Below are 23,334 nucleotides of genomic sequence, written 5' to 3'. Positions count from 1 at the left end.
TGATCCCAGTTTCTGGATTCATATTACAGTACAATTTTGTCATTGCTACTGTCTTGCTCACAACTGTAGTTCAATACTTTTTTGCTAGTTCAATATATATTTTTGTTACTAGGGGGCAGCAGACTCTTAAGATATTCACTACTTTCATCTGATTATACTAGGGCTTCATCTACTGTACATAGTAACAATATCAAAATATTAAGATTTATATCAGATTTTGGAATTGTGCCGAACCTTTCCTTCAAGACTACAGATGTGCACAATTTGTTCTTGGAAATATCTTTTATCTCACTGAGATATAGTATTTAATGAAATTCAGTCAAAATCTAATGTAGACTGTAACTGCTTAGTGCTTCTGTGAACATGTCTCTACATTTTTCTCACATTTTGATATGAATTAAAATGCCAGTACTTTTTACACAGGAGTTGGTGTCTTCACTAGCAGAACAATCCAAACCCCTCTTACACTGTGTTGAGGTGGGTGGGTTTGGATTAGGTGGAGTTGCCCCTCCAACCAACTTTCCTGGCTTATCCGAGAGGAAAATCCGAAAATGTGACTTTGCAAGGGAAGGGACAAGGCTGAGCTGGCCCATGAGCCATTGGATCCTGAGCCAGTCTCATGGCTGTCGTGTGCCAGTGTTGGCCAAAACAGCCTTGCTGTAGCTACAACAGTGTTTCTGCTGCTCCACAAAGGGGGCTACATGTAAGAAGAAACAGTACCTCCGCCACCCACAGTTGTTGCTGAAGTGTTTAAAGGAGGAATGTACACTGAATTAGGACTCGTGCAAGAAGTCAGTTAGTTGCATTGAAAGTCCCTCAAAGGCATATGTTTTAATATTTCATTGCACACACATTTGCAAGCTGCACAGAAGCTTCAAAATAGAGCGTACTAGAAAATAATATAAAATACTTCAAAACTACCTTTTATTCAGCATAATCACGTAGCTCAAGCAAAATCACTTGCTAGTTGGCATTAGTAAAAACTGCAAAGAAAACAGCTGTGCTTAGTTAAAACTTGATGTACATGATAACATTTTCATCTGGTAAAACTGGATACATTATTGTTCACACTGTTTACTGAGCTTAGTATTCCAAATACAAACTGCATCTCAAACAACATAACTCATAAGTAATTATTATCAGGTAGTCAAATGCCAAGAGCTATGGTGTTACAAGGAGAAATCCACATTACAGTTAAATAATATGATCATGAATATTGTACTGTATAAGAAAGTCATTTGACATTCAAGTTACATATATTATTTCCAAAAGTTGCTGATTGTTTTCTTTGACATTGTGTTCATCTACATTGTTTTTTATCTGGTTAACAAGGCATAGTAATAAGCTCAGAATGTTCTTTTGATTTATTCTCTCTGAGGATCACTTTGTGCTATACAAAACATGTTTTAATCTGCTCATACAGTTGAAAACCCCAGCTACAGGTGCATTTACCTGTATGAGGCACGCAACACTGAGTACTGTATACAGTTGATGTCCACAATCACTGCATTTTAATGTGTGCATATAAAACATTTAAATGTGTATGTTAAATATCTAATATATATAAAGAGGCTTTAAAGCATAAGAATCCAGCACTGCAGAAACACTATAGGAAGTAGAGGAGCCAATTATCTGGAGAGCTTTGTGCTAACCACTTGTGTAGTGCTGAGAAGTACACTGAGGGGTAATGTAATTACCTGGAATGAAGCCATTAATTTACTTATTTTAATTTACACATACTTAGATTTTTACAGAATAAAACTTAATTCCTGGAGATCAAGTCATGAAGTACCTAAATCATTGTCTAAGGCAGTTCTTAACCTTACAGATGCGTATGATTCCTACTCCTTCATGGCTCCATTGCCTACTGCTTCAGTAATATTTGAATGAGGGAAGGTGTCAATAACATGGTCATTTCCTAGGCCAATGTCTAAACACTACTACAACTACCATTTGGTTCTTCCCTCCCCTGAACAGTTGTCATTCCAACTGGACGCCCTAAGAACACTTGCATAACTTCATGATGGAAGGGCCAATTGCTTGGTTATTTCCCATGCCAGTGGCATCAGCTGCCAGTGAGATCATGGCTGGCATAAGAAGTATTTCTTTTGCCTGATCTTCCATGTTTAAGCATTCAAACAGCTGTTATTTGGCTGCTTCCTTTTCTCCCTGAACACTTGCCATTCCAGCTGGTCACTCTTAAGAACAAGTATGTTAAGTTTAAAAATTAGAACCTGAGTTTGCATGTTTTCGGCTTCCTTCCTGATCCCTTCCCCTTTTGTGTTAGACCGTTCTTGGTTGCAGGATTACAGTCTTGCTTTTTAACATTTGAACAGTGCACAGTACATTTTAGGCACTCTTATAAATGTTTACTAATATAGTAGAGCATCATGGGATGGAACTTCACAGAAGAACAAGCGCCGTAAAGAGCTGGTACTTATCCATATTTAAGGCTGTCGGTACTTAACACTTCAAATCTTGGAAGTGGTTTTTTGGCACTGCTTCATGGGTTCTGGACATTTAAAATATTTTCCTCAATCTGCATTAGTGTTCAGCTTAAGAGCTGAGTCCTATACATGGTTAGATCTCTAGCTCATATTTGATAGGTCTATAGCATGAAGTGGGCAGCTAATTTGTCCCATCAATTTTTTTTCCATCCAGGAAGCTGGTTTATTATATTTTCATCATAGTGGAATTTAATTACGCATTTCAGGACGTATGAATAATCCAACTACTGCATGAGTTATATTTTGAAGCCTCCTGTTTTCGGGATTTGTACCAGTTATTTCTTTCAACTGAAAGAAGATTAGTCAAGCAAACTCATCACAACTTCCTGAATTATTGCAACTACCCTTATAATTCTTGACATATTTTTTTCTCTGTCACTGGACATCTACAAGTTGGTTAGGGGCTTGTTTTAATGTAGCTGCTTTTAGTTATATGCTATGGCATTATTTTCCAATTTAAATGTTAGTAAAAGCAACATCCTAGGATATCTGATCCTATGGACCCAGTTCAGAGTAATGCTTGGGCACTTTAAGCACAGCATACTTTAAGGGCATACTTCATGATGAATAATGATTGGGCGTTAGTGTTGAATCTATTGAGCTCTGCAAACAATTTTGTTGTTTGAGATAGGACCAAAGAGTCAAATAATCAGTTAGCCTATGTTTTGAACATAGCAGGTTGTAGACAGCTAACAGAGGAGCTTTGAATGAAAATGAACTCCCCCATTGTTTACTCAAATAGAAAATATAGAGCCAGCGCTAATTCGGTTTCATTCTACATTTTTATTTGTGTGTGTGGTTTGAAGCAAAGGTGGGGAACCAAGAGCCAGTTTCTAGCCCTCAAAGCTCTTCTCAGGCCATGCCCTTCACTGGCCCTACTTCATACCCTTATTGTTTTTGCATGGCTGGCATGGCCCCTCCCATCATTGGCATGGTTGCCCCAAAGTGAGTGCTTCCCTTGGGGATTCCATCTTCTAAAGGAATGCCAGGAGCTCTGTTTCTACAAGATTGTATTTCTGGCAACGGCCTATGGCTGCTCTATAGAAACGGCCAAGCATACTGTGTCAGTATATGAATGTTATAATACAGCTTTTGTTATTTGTGGTGAAGAATGTGTCCAAATATGGCAGATGTGGAAAGTGGTCTGTAATGTTGGAGATGTTTTCCACGCTGTATGATTTTAGTGGAGAGTAGCCATTGAAGAGAGAGGTGTCTAAAACAGCAATGTATGTGATCATGTTTCTGTCTCTGCATGGCATCTTTAATTTGCCTTGTGCTTCATTGTCGTGGCTGCTGTAGATAGTTAAGCTTTGTTCTCGTATCTGGCCATTGATCTCACTTTTTATCTGTAGTCTTCGCAGTCCCCAAATGGTCAGATATTTTGCTGACAGAGGAATCGTGCCACATAGTGAGAGCTTCAGGTCATACACAGCTGTAAAGTTCAACAGCATACTCAACATGGATGTTTCCGTGAACCAAATTGTCAGATTATTGTAGTAGCTTTTGTCTATTGTATAGGGCAAAACAGTCTTGCAATTGCAGATCAGATTTGCCAGACTGTAATCGCAGTCATTGTCACTAATATCATCAGGACATGTGCAGTTACGAATCGTGCTTTCCTTGGTAAAAATAAGAGTATTATTCTTTTGGCCTTGTACAAAACTATCCAGACAGAAGCCTAAGAAGCCAACCAAAAAGAGATGGTGTCCATGGGCTAATACTGCCATCATTATTACAGTGTTCTTAGCCACAAGAACCTCACTTCATTAAATCAGCATATCTGATGACTGCAACCTACAGAGAATAAAAGTAAGATGATTATTACCATACAGTACACACCCACAATTTTCCTACCTTGTCTATTTATGGCTGGTTTCCGTCAATCTAAGCAGGCCCAAATTACTGAGAGTTGAGGGCAGTAATTACATTTGAAGACCATGAAACCCTCTTTGCAGAACAAGTAGAGATTTGTCCCAGGCTGAAATTCCTGCTTCTGTAGGAATTTGGGTTGTTTTGGTACATTGCTGTCTCTAGCTGTAAAACTGAGAATAATGATGATATAATTCATAGGGTCATTGCAAAGACAAATGAGATGCATTATCAAGTACACTGCACATTGAAACTTTGATAAGAAACAATCATATTTTAATGCTGAACTTTATTGGTCCTTACTTCATAGACTTCAGTTTTAATTCTTTTGCAGTCCTTAATGCATTAACCAAAGATGAGATGTGCCTTGAATCACTTTTTCAATAACTTCCATAGAATACAGACTGGAGCTTTCCTCTTGGTCTTCTAAGCACTTCCTTTATTCAAGAATAGCTGTGCACAGGCATCAATCAGGACAACGTGCAGCTGATTCAGATTTGCAACAAGTTAAGTAAGTTTTATTGGCTTCATCATACACCATAATAAAACTAAAATACGAGAACAAAATAAAATCCAATAATTCAGAGGATCTGCACTATATTACAATCCAGAGCCAGATGACAGGCACTAGCACAGTATGCTCAGTGTTATAGTTGAACTGATGTTCTCTGCATAGGAATCAGAATGAAGGTAATGTGACATTTTCCTGCTCGCTCTATTTCTGCTTGGAGGTGTAAACTGTTTGGCAAGCCTTCATTGCAGGAAAGAGTACAGTCCTTGGGCAGTTGCCCAGGTGTGGTCTCCCATAGAGCAGTGTGTAATATAGTAGCAAGTTTTTAATACTGCATTTTCAATTTGTAATCCTGGGACCTCATGGTAAAGACAAGGTAAGAGATCTAACAAGTAAACCTCTTTAGGCTGCAGAAAGTTGTAGCTGCTTTGCTCAATTTTCCATGAGCTTTTGTGCTAGAAGTCAGTTACTTCCAGGGTTGAATTACAATTTTGTTGATCCATATTCTGAGGTCCAAGCATCTTATATTGTGCTTTTGCTTCTTCTAGAACATGCTTAGCTTTCAGAGAAGCTGTGCATCCATTCACATGACTTCTCAAAGGGCAGGCAGTCTTCCAGACATGGGGATGTATGAAATAGGGTAGCCCAAAACATATATCAGGGTGCGGGGATATATGAATTTTACTTCCTTATTCAGTCTATTCATGCAGTTCTGTGTATAGGGAACTAGTAGCCAACATCAGCTATGTTTCAAGGTAGTACCCCAGCATACATTTCAAATCTTCTGCGGCACAGAATATTCTGTTCCTCATGATGATCAGGGTATGATATTCAGAAGACATCATAGCCATTTATCCTGCGTTGCCTTGTAGGAAGGAAATATTCTTTCAAAGACAGAATAGGATCAGATGTCCTAAAGCCGTCTCCACTCTACTCTCATATATTCCCCCATCCAAATAAGTGAGAATGGTGTTTTCTACCTTTTAAAACCCAATATTTAGTTCAGACTCTTTGTGGATATCTCTTCAACAGCATACCAGAGGTGCCAATAAAATGCAGTTAATACTAAACAAAGGTCAAATTCATCTCACCTGCAACACTTTTGAGGTTAATTGAGTTACCTCAATAATAAATCTGGTCACAAATGTCTATGAGCCCAATCATGCATTAACAAGCAGATCCAATTACAACAGTTTCCTGACAGCGTTTTCTCATTTTTTATCTTGGTTTCTAGGCTCGGGTAAGTCAACTAAATCAAAACATCTACAGTACCACTATTGTGCTATATATAGACTAATATTTTGCTCGCACTTTGTTTAGCTCTGAACTTGTTTATCTATTTGCCAAGTAACATGCTGCAACACAACAGTCCTAGAAAATGTTTTAACAAGTGCAGCATGAACTGCACCACAGTAATTTTTAATGAAGGAGCAGATAGGCATCACTTGTAGGGAATATTGGAGTGGGGGGGTTATATTTCCATAACAAAGTTTGTGGGGTTTTAGCTCTCACTACACTTAATTGTTCCATCTACCAGTCGGCAAAAAGGCAATATATTTTAGAACCTGCTGAAGCAGAAAATTCAAATGACACTCCCTCTACAGTGAAAATAAAATGGATTAACTTATTGACCATTCATGGCTTTTACAATGATGCCCCAAATCTGCCACCTAAGGCAGCAGTCTCATTCTGCCTAATGCTATGGCTAGCCCAGTTGGGCAGGCAAAAGGAGGCATGCAACTTGTCCCTAGATTTTCTTAAAAGTGTGGCAGCAGAGGCTTCTATGGCTGCCACTTGTTTCCGAGTTTGTGTATCCACTCTGGTTGGAGTAAAGGTGATCCTTCATTGTGTGAGGGATGGTATTAAGAAAAAGGGGAGCGAATGTGGCTACTGTTTCTGGTTTATTCTATCCATGGTTGGTACCTTTGCGATACCACCTGAAGCAGCCCATGTATTTGAGTATCATAATCTGCTGTTATGAATAAATAATATCAGTAAATCAACTTTCATATACTGTATCCATTTACTCACCTTAGCTTTGCTTTGTTCATATCATGCCTCCAAAACCAGCACCACTTCACATTTGACTTGACTTGCTGTGCTTGAGCAGAGTTCTTCCATACAAGCAAGAAGGGTTACTTTTGGAAATGTTTTCTCACCTTTTCTGGCTCTTTCTGCAACAAAAACTAGTGTCAGGGAGTCCTGAAGTTTCAGCAAGTACCACCCTGAGCCACATACTCTTCCTCTGATAATTTTTACCACCCACGCTGCACTGATATTTGATCCAAGGGTTACCTACATGGTCGTGCGTGTTTCAAGACTCCTACTCAAACTACTTTACTGCTTGCATCATTCGGCATTTTGAAAAATAGTTTCCCTGTAGCGGTTGGCAAGCTGCTCTTTATGAGAGTGGAAAATCTGTTTGACTACAATGACAAAGTCTGTTACGATCAATCACCGGCTCCTGTTCTTTAATGCATCTTTTGAACGGCTATTAGAATGGGGAATAGAGAATACTTGCTGGAACTCAGACATATAAAAACCAGCTACTTGCCATTTAAGAAGAATAGTTTTTAACAGAATTTGCTCATTATCTGTAACCTATGTACCTTTGAAGAACTGCCTTTCTTATACAACAATGCTAAAGCATCCACAACACCAGAAAAACAGCAATAGCATCTTTTTTGGGTAAATATTCAAAAGATCTGAAGCACTATCAAAATATTCTCACATCAGCGCTCATAACCAAATTTCCGATAGGTCAGGATTTTGTTTGACTAGTAATAACAAGGCTTGTTATTCTGACATTCATTCACGGATACACATTTAATAATAATAATAATAATAATAATAATAATAATAATAATAATAATAATTTTATTTATACGCCCTCCCCAGCCAGGCTCAGGGTGGCTAACACCAAATATGAATTACAATAAAACATAATAGAAACAACAACAACAACAACAAACAAACAGTTAATTAAAATACAGCCTAAAATGCAGCCTCATTTTAGTAGCAGGCTATAAATCAAAACCATAAAGGGAGGAAACATCAGATATTCACCCAAGCCAACTATCCATGCTGGTCCTACATTGAGGCTTTTATTGGCCTGTATCTTCATTTGCAGTTATATTGATCTCTTTTACCTCCATTGCTTGCTTCAGGTGTTTAGATCCTATTTGAAAACCAGGGGGTATAAAAACTGTCACTATTTACATGTTTGGATAATATTTTTCCTTCAACAACCCCTTGGACTGGTTGGATGCAGAGGAATGGTGGTAGGAACCAGCTGGGGAATCGTCAAGGGAAGAAAGCTCAGAGATGGAAGGGGGCAGCACAATGATAAGTGATCAGAGAGAAAAGAGGGAGACTTCTGGGAGGAGGAGGTTATCGGAAGTTGAAGAGGTGACAGGTCTTAGTGAGCTGGGAGAGTCTGTGGCAGAAAAGTCCAGAATCAGAAGCTGAAGCTGAGGAGGAGGCCAAGAGGCAAAAATGAGTCAAGCTGGTGAAGAGTCATGGGTATCTTCCCTTTCTGCTGCGATTAACTTCCCTCCACCCGCTTCCCAGAACCAGATGATTTCCTTATGGGACAGCTGCATATTCCTGCATTGCAGGTGGTTGGACTAGATGATCCTCAGAGTCCCTTCCAACTCTACAAGTATATGAGTCTATGCTTCTCTATGCATGCCTGACCTGGCCTTATATATTGGGGCAAGTTTGTGTTGTGGAAACAACACAATTATAAAAAGCCAGATTTAAGGTAATAGCCAACATTTGTCATACTCAGTAGACACATTAAAAATATTAGTTACTTCTCCATTTATTTCAGTTTACAATCCAACAGCTAGTTCTATGTAAACACTGTGTATGACTAGCAGTGAATATTAACCATATTATTTTACAAACAGAAATGAGCAACAATAATAAGTTTATAAATAATACGTAGAGGGGAGGGGAAGGAAACAAACTTTAAAAAGGGTCAAAATACTAAAACCTTGTAGATGAAATAAAAAAGTAATCTGCTTTCAAAGAGCAGTTCCCCAAGTTTAATATACTGTACATTATTTAGGCCTTGTGGTTGGTTCTGTGGTGAAGCATGAAACTGCCTAGATAAGATGGAATTAAATTGGGAGCTTGTTATAAATAACATTCCAGTAGTACTAGATAGTAGTCCCCTGATCCTTAAAAAAAATTAGAAGGGAAAACCCAACCACTAGTTTTCTGTAAATAAATTCTAGGACCTGTTTTGCTGTCATGACTGCAAAAGCCTTCAAGATGAGTTTGTGCAGATGTTTTGTCTCATTGTTAATTCCACCAGGCCAATGAACATCCTGTTCAAAAACATAAATCTGTAAGGGCTTTATTTCTGAGAAAATGTTTGTTTGTTTTTAGTATCCCTGGCATCCAAAACCCTTTTTTGGGGGGTCTCATTTGACAATATACTACACAGTGGTTCAGTTTGGATGCGAAGGCAAACAATGGTTGGGTACTATGTGAATGAGTTTGGGCACCCTCTCCTCTCCTTGTGCACTCTGTGATTCAGTATGTCCATTCTTGGTTTGCAGCAAACCGTCATTTGATGTTGCAACCAACCTGGCAAAATAATTTGTGCTTGCTGTGCAAACCAAGATCAAACTTGGATTTACAATCATGGTTTGCAAGGCAAGACCAAAGCCATAATTTTGTTTTTGCCTCAGATGTAATTACGGTCAATGGTTTGCTACAAGCATGGACATGAGGGGAAGATGCAAAGTATGAGGAAGCGTACAAGCCCAAGGCTTATTCCAAGGCTATAGCGAGGTCTTATGTTTTGAACCAATTCACTGAGAAAGTTGCTTACAAAGTTATGGCAGATTGTGATGGAATGGTCCTGTGATATCATATTAACAAGCACCCAGAAAGTAAGTGTTGTAACTCTCACTGCCAAATTCACATAGGGGAATTCCTTCTTTGAAAAATGCTTCCCGCGGATCTCCTTGCATAGGTATACACATAGTTGATGTAAATGGTTCCTTCCTGGTGAAATTTTCTGAGCAAACCCCATAAAACAATAGCTCTTCTAGTTCATCATTTAGTTATCAACATTCCATTGACTGCAAATAACACCTTTAGGAACAAATAACAGCATGGGGGGATTTCTGGTGGGGAACATAGTAGAGCTGAGAGGGTTAAACCTCCCCTCTCCCCATACCATGTCCCAGTCTGGATCAGGGTATCCCACAGCTGGTTATTCTAAACAAATAATGTCTAGCTGTAAGCATGCTTTTTAACACGTGCTTATTATAATGTGCAGTTTGGCCCTAAATCTATGTGTATTGTTGTTTTACATTTTTAAGCAACACCATTGCCTTTAAAACAAAAAAAGCTATAGAGAAATATTTTTTTTTTAAATAAGCCTCCCAGGTTTTAGCTCCTGGAATTAGTTTTCTTTTAGATAAACTTGCAGATGCCAGTGGAATGATTGCATTGCCAATGTTTGTTTTACCCAAGCATGTGGTATCATAGCAGCCTGTCACTCCCACTAAATGTTTCTACTGATACTGGAAGAAAGCATTTTCCTAAAGCGGGACTGACAAAGATAGGAATTCAAAATTTTAACGGGAGGCAATTTAAACATGAAAGCAAACATGCAAGGGAAAATATTATCTCCAAAAGAAATAATGATAAACTAAATTTGCCAAGCTGACAACTCTTTTTTGAACTTCCTACATGTTGAAGGAGCACAGTGAGAGTGTATCCAGGACTTTAAAACTGTTTGAAATCTGAGGTACAGTGGTACGTCAAGTTAAGTACTTAATTCATTCCGGAGGTCCGTTCTTAACCTGAAACTGTTCTTAACCTGAAGCACCACTTTAGCTAATGTGGCCTCCTGCTGCTGCCGCCACGCTGCCGGAGCACGATTTCTGTTCTCATCCTGAAGCAAAGTTCTTAACCTGAAGCACTATTTCTGGGTTAGCAGAGTCTGTAACCTGAAGCGTATGTAACCTGAGGTACCACTGTATTAGAATTACAGCACAAGGTTCATTACTGGCATTGGAGTAACAACAGCACTTTTCACATGCTCCCTTTCACATATTAGTTGTATCAAGTTAATCTTGAATACAGTACTCTTTTCCTCACTGACTTGGGCTGCATGGTTTGTAGCTTTATGCTTTAACTAAATAGCACAGGAGCCTCTTTCAAATAAAACAAATCCTTGAAACATACGGGTAATTTCCTAAGGTCAGGTTTAACGATAAAAATGTAATTTGATTTTTGCTCTTATCCCCGTACAGTCAACACAGCTCAGAAAACTAGTCTCTATAAACTTGAAAAGTTTGAGACCAAATGAACTATTTTTCATTTATTAGCTTAATTGCTTATATAAAGAATGTTAATCCAGAAATAATAACAAGATGCACACATAGTGTTCTGATATTAAAAGTATCTGTCCTGAGTTTACAAACTTGTTCACAGGAAAAGCTACATGGTACTGAAGTCTGAGATTCAGAAAGAGACTTTCAGGAATGAAGCTTAATGACAGAGAACGCTGCTGTGGTAGAAAGCGGCTTGTTTCTTGGGCATTAGGAATTACGCTCTGCTCTTTCTATAACAGCAGCACACAATTTTGTTTAGCAACAGAGAAGAGTACTTACGCTTCTTGTCTGTTGAGTAGTTTGGCGGTGTTGCTCTTCACTTTGCAGATTTTATCTGCGACTGTACTGGTGCTTTGCTTTCATTTGACAGCCTGGTTAATCAACAAGACAGGGTGGAATGTGTGGTCTTGCACTTACTGTTCTTTTATGTTTTCTGGAGGCTTGCAGCCTGAGCTACCATGACAACCAGGAGAGACGCTTGAGGCCTACACCACTTCATTAATAACTCAGTAAAATAAATACCTGGTTTTATTAGCCCCTCTTGCACAGATTGGCAGTTTAAGATTTTGTCTTGGAAATGACAGAAATCATACAGGAAGACATATGTATAGTGGTAAAACAAAATAGCCACAATCTGTAAGATGTCTGTGAAAGAAGAAAAGGACACTGAGAGTTCTTCTTCATCTTAACACCATAGGAGCCAACTCCTAGGGGCTAGGGGGAGGGGTGTTTTTGGAACCCACAATAAAATATTTGATGGGGCTAGGCTCCCCCCATGTTAATGGGCATTGCCATTCAAATGTTGTGCATGATCAGTTATGCGGGTTGGGGATTTCCTGGGCCCCTCCCCAATATTTTATTTACCATATTTTTCGCTCTATAGGACTCACCCGATAGGATGCACCTTGTTTTAGAGGGGGAGAACAAGAAAAAAAATTCTCCCCCTCTCTGCTCAGCACCCATTCAGCGAAGTGGCAGGAGAAACGGAGCCCCTTCCATTTCTCCTCCCGCTTCGCTGAAGGGGCGCTGCACAGCTCTCCCTCTCTGCTGAAGCCAGGAGAGTCTTGCTCTCCCGGATTCAGCAAAAGGAACCTGAAGCCTTCGGAGCACAGCGGGAGCTCCCGCTGCACTCCGGAAACTTCGGGCGGCTATTCCTGAAGCCTGGAGAGTGAGAGGGATCGGTGCACACCGACCCCTCTCACTCTCCAGGCTTCAGCGAAAGCAACGTGAAGCCTCTGGAGAACGGAGGGAGCGCTCCCTCTGCGGTTTGGAGGCTTCGCGTTGCTATCGCTGAAGCCAAGGAGCCTGCATTCACTCCATAGGACGCACACACATTTCCCCTTAATTTTTGGAGGGGGAAAAGTGCATCCTATAGAGCGAAAAATACGGTAGCTTACAGGTTACAGGTTAAGTTAATAGTTACAAGTTTGGAACAGGTGACAGCAATTAAGGGGCACTGAGATTGGTATTGAAGCTGAGGGGGCATATATTCAGACTTAATTTGTGAACCTGTGTTGCATATGTAAACTCTCCATAGGTACTGAGTTGCTGTGTAGAGTACCAACTTTTTGGTACCTGAACCAGTCAACTTTTTGCATGGAAAATGTGCTGGTTATTGTGTTCAGAATCCCCAGCAGTAGGACACATTTTGATGGAAGAAATTTGGTATACTACTTGCTTTCCATGATTTCTGTCGTCACGTACACATGGATAATAAATGCTATTTCAGAACATGGGATAGTATCCAACAAAATAGTTCAGTTAGTTGAAGGATTTCTGTCTGTGCAGTGGAACTTCTCCTCCCTCTTCCTTCCCCTTCCTTTGCAGCCCTTGCACCCTCCCCAACCTGCTCTGGGGGTTGAGGGAAATCCAGGAACACAGTTTGGGGAGGGGTACGAGGAGAGGGAGGGGAAGTTCTGTTGCACAGCTAAGGAACTACTTAGTTGGATAATGCCCACAAGGTTTGTTTCCTTACTTGTGGGACTCATGCTGTGGAGATTAGGGCTCCAAATTGCACGAGGCTCCAGTCTGAGCAGAATAGGCTGTCAGATGCAGGCATTCAGCTCAAATGGGGACTGAAGGGAAGGGCCATGAAGACCACCATCTAGGGGATGGCGCCAGTGAGCATATCCCTGCTCTCTCTCCTCATGTAACTGGAATTACCTGGGGGGGGGGGGAGCTGAGGAATTAGTTGGTATTATTTCTCATGAAACCAAATTAAAGTGCAGAACATTAAAGTGTTGAACATTACATAGAAAACTCTGTGCCACTTGAGATCTCCTTCCAGTTTGATACAGAGCCAATTAATGAATCTTTGTTGGGTATGGTTGCTCAACCATCTGTAGACCAACCTGAGTATTTTTTATACCACATTTTTCCATCTTGTCAACAAGGAGATCATGGGATACCTTGTCAAATGCCTTTTTTTCTGAAATCAAAGTGATCTACTGCACTAATAGCTATCAAAAAAGAGATACAGCTGGCCTAGCATGATGCATTGTTGATAAACTCATGCTGGATCCTAGAAATCACAACGTTCTTTTCTAGATGCTCACAGATGAAAATCACTTAAAAATCTGTTCTATAATTTTGCCCACTTGGGCCTACCTGTTTAGAAGTTTACCAACATCAGCCCAACTGGTCTGTAGATTCCCTAATCTACTATATTTCAGTTGTGAGTCTCATCCCACCTAGTCTCAATGTTACCTATCAGATTAAGTGTACAGGAAACTCGGAAGCCTCCAAATTAACCATAGTAAATTAACTACATTATAGGGATAAGAAGATGAGAAGGTTGGAGAAGAAAAAGTGTATTAATTGCATTTGTTATAGATGGAAATATGCCATCTAGTGGCTCAGTATTGTTATGATTAAGTGAAATAGATTTGAAAATTACATACATACATACAATCCGTGGACCACATTTTCATATGCATGTGTTATTACTGAAGTAAACATTTTACACATTGGGAAGAGATCCGTCATATATCAGGAGAGGAAGTAGATGGCACAATACAAATGCAAGACAGCAAGCAAGAGGCAGGAACAATAAAGAAAAAGAGCTGTTCAACTTTCAGAAGCTTGAAAATTAATAATATAAAGGCATCATCAAGGCTGAAGTTCCCAGAAGGTATAAAAAGATCATGAGTACAATCCACTGGAACATTCTCTTGGGCAAGGCCAACTAAAATGAATGAAACTTGCCCTACTTTTGTACAGCTGCTCCCATTCATTTCATGGGAGAACAAGAGATTTTACTTTCCAAAATGCCCACTGAAAGGGAATGTAGCCCGAAGAGGCTCCCAATAGGCATGAAAGAAGGGTGGGGACATAAATGTACTTAATAGGTAAAATAAATATGCTTTTCCCTGTCTATCTGGGACTAATTGCACCTCCGTTTTTCTCCATTCCAGCAGGTTTCCAGTACTGTACATTGCTATATTGGTGTTCATGTTTAACATCAAGCAGTCAATTCTTTTTCATCTTAACATGGAGAATCCTGCTATTCTTTTATTTATTTAGTGCATTTATATGCCTCATTTAGTTCATCATAGGATTCCAGGCAGTGTGCCTGAGGTTTGTAGGTCATTTCTCATCCAGCCTTCTCTAAAAATAATTTTACCACATGTCCTTAGACCACACAGATAATGGTGTTGCTCTATACAGGCCTCAATTAAGCTACAATATTTAAGAGGAATGCACATTCCCACAAAACCAATTTTGGTGGAAATATCAGGCTAGAAAAGTTAAATCCTATGCACCCTTACTATGTGTTCCACAGAAACAAAAGGCATTACTTCTGAGTATGCATATTTAAGATTATGCTGCAGATTTTGCTACTGGGTAGAGCAGGAACAGGCTAATCTGTTTTTCTTAAGGACTTTTAAAAAGAAGAGAATGTCCGGACCTTAAATGCTTTAAATAATGGTTTCTAGATTTCATTTGGCATAGCATCCTGACATACACCATGCTGCTAGGTTGGGTTTCTTTTGTAGTTTTACTATGAAGTTTTCCCATGCTTTGAAAAACAATTTAGTGCGAAAGAATCCGCGTACAATAAGAAAATGATTGAGTGATCCCGCAGAACCAGTTAACACTGGCCGTACAGAACAAGCTGCCAAATATGCAAAGTGAGCAGAGAGGAAAAAGAAAACGGAATATTTATATTTTTCTCTAATCCCATTCTAGGTACAGAGATCTTCATTTACTGTATACGATCACTGCTTAATCCATACAGTGGCTTAATCCATCTCAAATCCAGGAATGGTTTCTTCACATGTATCCTTCAATTGAAAATACTTTAGAAAAATCAAATCAAATATAATAATGTATTATGGACAACACTGATTTCTCAGTTAGAAAAAGATTACCTTCCCCTCTCAGTTTTCTAATAATGTCTCTCTCGGCCACACCAGCAGATTTGTTCAGGAGAAGGTAGGCAGTCAAGCAGGCTCTCACCACCTTTTCAACATTTTGAATAAAAAAATGGACAAAATGTGGGGTTGGTTACATAGTTAAAATGACTGTCACAATATAAAGTGGCTTAGGCCAGTCATTCTGAGGTGTGCAGGGATGGAAAACCTCAAAGTAGTGTTATGAGACAAACATACAGTCTTATTATCATAAATATACAGTAAGTTACAATCATTATATCACATGGAGTTCTGAGCTTAAAGTTTGGAACCAAGCCATGAAGGAGATTTTAAGAGAAAAGCAGAAAATGGAAGGAAGCCTATGAAAAAAGAGGGAAAAGAGTATGTGATACTTGCGAGATATTAATGCTAGCTGGCTTGGGGTTCCACAAGGTGGCAGAATTTCTCTCAAAATCTCCTTCACATATTGGTTCCAAAGGTGTAGCTCAGAGTGCCTTGTGATGCAATGACTGTAGTTTACTATGTATGCTAGTATGAGTATATAATTAAATTACAAGACATACCAGACATGCTGTGTTGTACAGTAAAAGTAGATAGAAGTAACTTAAGCTTCAGTCTTATGCACACAAACCTGGGATTATGCCCTATGAAACTCAGTGAGAGTTTTTTTTACTTCTGAGTAAATTTGTGTGCTATGTCACAGGAAATGTTATTTCATATTTCCTTATGTTATTGTTTTCCATGATACCAAGGAGATTCTTTTGAGGGCTGAAGCCTATACCCACTCATTTGACAGTAAGCCCGTGTGAACTGTATCATCCAGACAAAACATAACAAACAATACAGTCAAGTCACACTTTTGTAGACTAGATAGTTGTTTTGGTCACCTGTAGATACTCTATTACAGTGTGGGAATGCAATTAGGATGCCTAATAAATCAGTGACACAACTACCAGTATATTTGTGATATACTTTGCAGGTTGGCTTGAAATAGAAGTATGCTAGAACATTCAAAGAGAAGGTGTTTCCTATCAAATCCTCTTCAAATCAATATGTGAAATAAAGGTGATGTATACTGTTTTAAGTAAATAAATTGTGAATCACTGGCTATTTTTGTACAGTGCCTGGCACATATTAGATGAGTCACGCCACAGGTTCAAACAGAAGAGAAGCACCAGATGTTAAAGGCACCTAACAGATGCCATTGAGCAACTGTAGATATGTTCCACCTCTGTCATTCAGGAGAAGGTCCCTGGGGTTTAGGGGCACCCTGGGGACAAAGATTTATTTGACCAGATGGAGACAATAGGGAGAATTAATTCATTTGTGTTTGTTGAATAAGGCATATCATTGATCAGTTGTGAGACTCCAGTAGCTTTTAAGACAAAGTTGAGGTTATAGCGCAGTTTCTATGACATTATGCTCTTTGTACAAATTGTCAACACGATGCAGTATTATACCCTTTTTACAAATGTGGTATGTGTATTATTTAACTTGATTTTTTATAATAGACAGCAATCACAATGGTGTGACAATAGGGCTAAACCAAATTTGATAATATTATTAACCCCCCCCCAACAAGTTATAATAAATAAACTCCCAGTCTATGGATCACTATCAATTGCAGCAATTACTGCCAAATCCTAGCCATGCCTAATTATATTGAATTAAATGGGACTTACTCTCAGGTAAGTAGGAGTAGCCTTGCAGCCTTAGACCCTAATCAAATGTGTGATTTTACAGAGGTGTCTTTAACCAGATGCCTCAAGCAAAGTAACTTTAAACCTAAAGAAGAGGGCCAATATAGGCATTACCATAGATACACAGTAAACTCAAGTGTAGATAAGCCTTTAAATGAATGTTATGTGTACCATTTCTGTTCCCATTTAATTTGCACAGTCCACATAACATTACCCTCAAGCATCAGCCATCACAATGCCTTCCCCCTGTAAATTTGGGTTTACCCAATATGGAGATAATCTGATAAACTTTCCCCACTGCATAAACCACTGCACTTGAGGTTGCAGACTGTTTGTTTCAGCGTTTGGGGATGGGTGAATTAATTCACACTTTCTGCTACTATCATTTCCATGCCCACTACTTCATTTCATTTCTTTTCCAACGTGCTTCTAACTATTTCAAATGTGCTGCTGAATGGAGGACCCCTTTGAACCCTCAGATTTGCACCAAACCAGAAAACTGCATAAGCAAACTTTAAAAACTTTTTAAAAAACTTCCACCCCATGTATATTGAGGAACAATCTGAAATGTGTGTGTAAGGAATTTACAATTGTTTTCATTTATTTTTCCAGTGAGCTAGTAAGGGCATGACAGGAGCACACCCACGCACCCACCCACCCTTCTTTTGATCTCTCAGATTTTCACAAAGCCAGAAAACCACACAAGCAAATTTACAATTGCCCAACTGGGTACTTTTGCACACTTCTTGGATTTATACATACACACACATATATAAACAAGGTGCACACAAGGTAAACAGCGTTTCCGTGCGCTGCTCTGGTTCACCAGAAGCAGCTGGCCACATGACCCGGAAGCTGTACACCGGCTCCCTCGGCCAATAAAGCGAGGTGAGCGGGCACCCAGAGTCGGCCACGACTGGACCTAATGGTCAGGGGTCCCTTTACCTTTACCTTTACCTGTCCAGGGGTCCTTTACCTTCACCTTTCCCTACTAGTATGTAGTGGAAATACCAAAGTTGCTACTCATAGTTACTACAAATTCAAATATGTGTGGGTGTAGTCTACTCTGGCTAAATCTGAATGGGGGGGGAATGGTTTAACACCTAAATAATGCTCAAATGTGGACAAGCCCACAGGCTAATAGGAAGACGTGGTGCTCAAGCTATTTCCCTGAAGTATGAATTGGAGGATCTATTGTTTACGTTGGTGGGATTGTAGGGTGAATTTAGGGCACCAAGGAGGACTAGGCAGAAAATTAGAACAGCTCTATGGTGAATGGCACCTCTGATCCCTGCCATGCATAACTATGGCACTGAGGTGCTAGAGTAGTTAAACTATTAATTGTGTGACGATAAGAAAAATGGCTGTAATGACAACATAATATCTACAGATGGCACTATTTGGCTTCCCTTGCTTTAGTAAGACAGCTATGCAAATTTACTCAGAAGTAAGTCCCACTTTGTTCAAGGGAGCTTACTCCCAGGTATGCCCGTCTAGAATTGCAACTTGAAAGAAATTTGTCTGTAGCATCCCTTTGCTAATTTTCTGAAAAAACTAGAAAGTTAATCTATATATTCTTTAGATTCCGCCCCCTTAAAAACCAGTAGTAAATACGTACATCTAATGACGAGAAATAGAATGTACACATTTTTCATGTACCCAACAAGGCACTGAGTAAATATGATAAGATGGGAAGATGCTGTTTTAGAAATAATATTAGAAAAGTCTTTTGTCAACCGCTAGGGTTGGGTTTTTTTTGGTTTGGTTTTTTAATGACACTGAGAACTCACATAAGAACTCCAGGGAAAATGTAACTATGAATAAACTATGAAAATGCAATAGGAAGAAGAGACCGACTGTTAATTTCATGCCTGAATCAGGATGGTACCCACCATCAAATTGTAACAGAACAAAACAAATAAATAAATTCTAATATGCTTCTTTATAATGAAGAAAATGAAGGTTAGGTTATGCTACATTTCAGAAAATTAAATTTGAGCTAGAGAAACTGCTCTTACAAAGGAAAGTGGGTTGAAAAAGGTTTTGAAAGTACTTGACTTCTGGATGGAAAGGAACAGAGGAGAAAATGAAGCATTCAGGCCTTCTTTTACAACTAAAGGTTTAGTTAGCATAGTTTATGGAAGATGTGTGGGTTTTTTTAATCTGCTTGGTTTATGATGTATTGAAACATGTTACTTCTGTTGTGTTGAAAAAGTTAGCAACAGCAATAATAATGATGATATCACCTAAATATAAATCTGTATAGCTCCCACTACTTCCCCCATTTATTTATATAGATAATTCCCTATTGAATAATATTAAAGTTGCATTTATTGAATGATTACAACCTTGAAAATCTGGGTGCTGTTGTTGCTGGTGCAACAAAGATTCCCCTCAGAATAAACTGAGCTGTGCTATGTGCTAAAGTCTTGTCCAGAAAGAATAATAACAATAACAATAAAAATATATTAAAATAGGGAAAGGTGCCTGTTTGACATCCACCTGCTTAAAATGGAGTATCACATTAACATTATTTATTTCTAAGTTGAATAATGTTAGAAGCCATGAGAGATTTTCAGGAAAACTTTCCATTATGGTCAAGCCATATCAGCATTTCCAGTAAAGTGAAGTCTCTCTCTCTTTCTCCAGCTGTACTTTTAGAGACTAGTGGGATAAACTGTGTGTATATAACACACACACACACACACACACACACACACACTTCAATGTTTTCAATTTTAAACATGCATTAATTGACTTAAGAAAAGAGCCAAAAAATTATAATGAAGTATAAAAATGTTGTGAGTAACAAAGGCTTTGATGATTTGTAAAAAAGAAAAAAAAGATGATTTGTAAACCTTCAAAGAACTTCCATTTCTTTTGCATGGAGTAATGGTCCCACAATTTTTTTATTCAAATAGGCACCCTTGTGTGGAACTATAAAGATTAACCAATTCCAATGTAAGGCTTCATGGAAGCTTATTCCAAAATAATCTTGTTACTCTTTTAAGGTTTATGTTGTAACAGACCAACATGGCTTCCCCTCTGGAAACGGCTTTGGGCAAGGGGTATAGAAGCTGTGGCCTTTCGATGTCGCTGGAGTACAGCTGATCATCCCTCAGCCTTGGTCATGGGCTGTTGGGAGATGGAGTCCGGCAACATCTGTAGGGCCACAGGTTCTTCATTAGTGGCTTAGAAATGTGTGTATGAGAGTGACAAAAGTAGCCAACTTGCCTTCTAGGTAGGAAAAATGGAGGAACATATAATTCCAAGGGTAATACAATTCACAATTAACACTCCTTTGATAGGGTTACAACTTCATGAAGGCGTGCATCTAATTTTTACAGTCAGATATCAATTAACATAGAAATACTCATCAGTGTTCCAATTGCTGACACACAATTGTACTTCTAGTATGCATCCAAGCATATGTCCAATCAGTGCTTGCTTGCATCTCAATGGTGTGCACCATTATTTAGATACTGAAATGAATGTGTGTGTGTGTTCAGATATAATAACATAAAGTTACAAGTCATGACCAACGTATAAAAGGAAGAAGGAATCAAGATAAGATTGACTTGAAATTTGTTGTGCAGGAGTTGTACACGACATCTTTTGAACTTGGGCGCAGACATCCAAGTACAGTGGTACCTTGGGTTACATACGCTTCAGGTTACATACGCTTCAGGTTATAGACTCCGCTAACCCAGAAATAGTACCTCAGGTTAAGAACTTTGCTTCAGGATGAGAACAGAAATCATGCTCCAGTGGCGCGGCAGCAGCAGGAGGCCCCATTAACTAAAGTGGTGCTTCAGGTTAAGAACAGTTTCAGGTTAAGAACGGACCTCCAGAACGAATTAAGTACTTAACCCGAGGTACCACTGTACAATATCCACATACATCACATCAGTTGAGAGTGGTGAATGGACTTCTTAATTCTACCACCCTTCTTGGATAAATATATTAAAATGCAGATTAGAGTAGAACCAAGCTGACTTTCCCACAAATTCTATTGAGAAATGTAATGATTTAAACATGTCAAACAAAACCATTTAAAAGTCTCATAAAGACTGAATATAATTCAGGTGGAAGAATGGAATCTGCAGGTGGTATATTTTTCCTTAGTTTTTTACTACTCTAAATTGAACACTAGATCAGATTACACTACCTCATTTTCTTTGCAACCTTGCAGCCCTTTCTGTAATATTCTACACTTACATGTAGCTGCTGCGATTTATTTTATATTTATTAATAGGTATTGGAAAAACCATGCATAGGGAAAGGGTTAACTATTTGCTCGGCACACTATGGGCCTGTTCTGAATCAGAGTCCCCAGTGGCTGCATTTTGCCTTTTAAAAAATGCTGGAAGTCTGATAATGAATCTCTCACTGTCATATATGAGGTTAGCCAGAATGGTTTGAAATTACCTACAACTGGTAGTGTCAATTTGACTTTACCAGCCGATACACAACTGACAATATATTTACTAATAGCCATATCTTATAACTGGAAAGAATCACCTTAGAAAATGGGAAATAGCTCAGATGGTAAAATTAACTAACGTAAAATTAACTAAGTGAAGGCAGACAGCCTTCTTATTTATTGAAAAAATGAGTAATTGTTGTATTGGTACAAGGAGACACAAAACAATAGTTATTCAAGCACTCTCTTGGAAACTGATTGGTGTGTTTGCACTGATGGCTTTACTCAGATATGCATGTTCAAATATTTATACATATATAGTGACATACATTTTTGTATGTATATTTGTTTTGTTGATCTCTTTTTATTTGTCTGTTAACAGATTATTATTAATCATCAAGAAAATGGGTGGGGGAAGAAACACCCAGACATCACCTGCAATTTACCTATGCACAGTTTTTCAAGGGAAACCCCAACTAGGGATGAGCAGTTTCATTGTAATGTTATCCTGCTTAATTCACGTTTCTCAAAATAATATGCAAACCAAGACAGCTGTCCTTTGGGGGGGGACCACAGTTCTCTGAATTTTACAACACAGTTTTCTACCCAAATGAATGTGTACAAAAAGGTGTATATTGGGGAAAATGTGCCTTAAAATGCATATATTAATGGAAATAACATATAAAATGCATTAAGAGAGATTGCTTGCATAAATGTGTTGTTTAAAAGAGGTGTGTACAAAGATATCAATGAATTTTCAAGCAGCAGTTTGAGGAGCTCACCTTTTTAGATCATGTTAGTGATACTCATTCATTTTTCAAAAACCGGTATGGTTTTGACACCTGCAGTGTGTCAGGTGGGTGATATTGTCACCACCCATCTCCTTATGCATAGTGACATTATTACTTTTCCTGTTGCTGCTGTTTAATCAACATATTTTTATCAGTCTTCGTAATTTGTGCTTAAACATGTTTTTACCTATATGGGTTAAAAAAAAGAAAAGATTGAAATATTCATCCAAATAGCGAAACAGCATTGTAGGTAAAATTTAAAATTGGATAGCTAACAACAAATAAACACAGCCAAAATCTGTCAACCCCTCCTGCCTCTCACCTTCTGTTCTACTCCATTCATTATGTCATCATTGCAGCGTCCCCTAGTGTGGCATAACTGGTTGCGCTGCCCTAAATCTGCTTCTGTTTGCACCTGTGTTGTTCAGCACAGGAGCAAAAGATGCCCAAATAGTGTGTTCCCATTTTTATCAAGTGTTACCTTCTGTTGGTAGAACTGAACAGAACACTGCTGAGTCCATGAACAAAGATGTTGCTCATTTATTGATTACTGCGATTTAGCTGCAAGTCTGAGAATCATACAAGCCTGTAAAAAAACAAAAATGTAAGAATGAAGGTTATATTTATAGATATATATAACAGGGATGGGAAACCTGTGGCTCTCTGGATGTTGTTGGACTACAGTTCCCATCATTCCTGACCATTGGCCATGCTGACTGGGGCTAATCAGATTTGGAGATCAACAGCGTCTGAAGGGCCACAGATGCCTGATCTATAAGATCAATATTTGAAATCATCCCA

The 23,334-nt window shown here is 38.8% G+C and overlaps 1 protein-coding gene across 5 annotated transcripts; it reads right to left on the bottom strand.

Moving 5' to 3' along the window:
* Positions 1-3,415: 3,415 nt before the first annotated feature.
* On the bottom strand, positions 3,416-23,112 carry EPCIP (exosomal polycystin 1 interacting protein). Of its 5 annotated transcripts, XM_081908035.1 has the most exons (5): positions 23,015-23,112; positions 11,526-11,617; positions 7,954-8,065; positions 6,919-7,061; positions 3,416-4,301 (listed from the first exon to the last, which is right to left on the bottom strand). In XM_081908035.1, the coding sequence occupies exon 5, from the start codon at positions 4,235-4,237 to the stop codon at positions 3,572-3,574; it is 666 nt and encodes a 221-aa protein (XP_081764161.1). In that variant the 5' UTR covers positions 4,238-4,301; positions 6,919-7,061; positions 7,954-8,065; positions 11,526-11,617; positions 23,015-23,112; the 3' UTR covers positions 3,416-3,571. The 5 variants fall into 5 exon arrangements, with proteins under 5 accessions (XP_081764161.1, XP_081764160.1, XP_081764163.1 ...); XM_081908034.1 differs by lacking the exon at positions 23,015-23,112 and having other exon boundaries at positions 11,526-11,670; XM_081908037.1 differs by lacking the exons at positions 7,954-8,065; positions 23,015-23,112 and having other exon boundaries at positions 11,526-11,670.
* Between the last annotated feature and the right edge of the window lie 222 nt (positions 23,113-23,334).

The sequence above is a fragment of the Podarcis melisellensis genome, assembly GCF_964234715.1.
Source record: "Podarcis melisellensis genome assembly, chromosome: 4".
Taxonomy (NCBI): Eukaryota; Metazoa; Chordata; class Lepidosauria; order Squamata; family Lacertidae; genus Podarcis; species Podarcis melisellensis.
This window is presented reverse-complemented; position numbering and strand designations above follow the sequence as displayed.

What these genes read in the sequence shown, in the direction of transcription:
- EPCIP (XM_081908035.1), bottom strand. Translation starts at nt 4,237, where the DNA reads ATGATGGCAGTATTAGCCCATGGACACCATCTCTTTTTGGTTGGCTTC.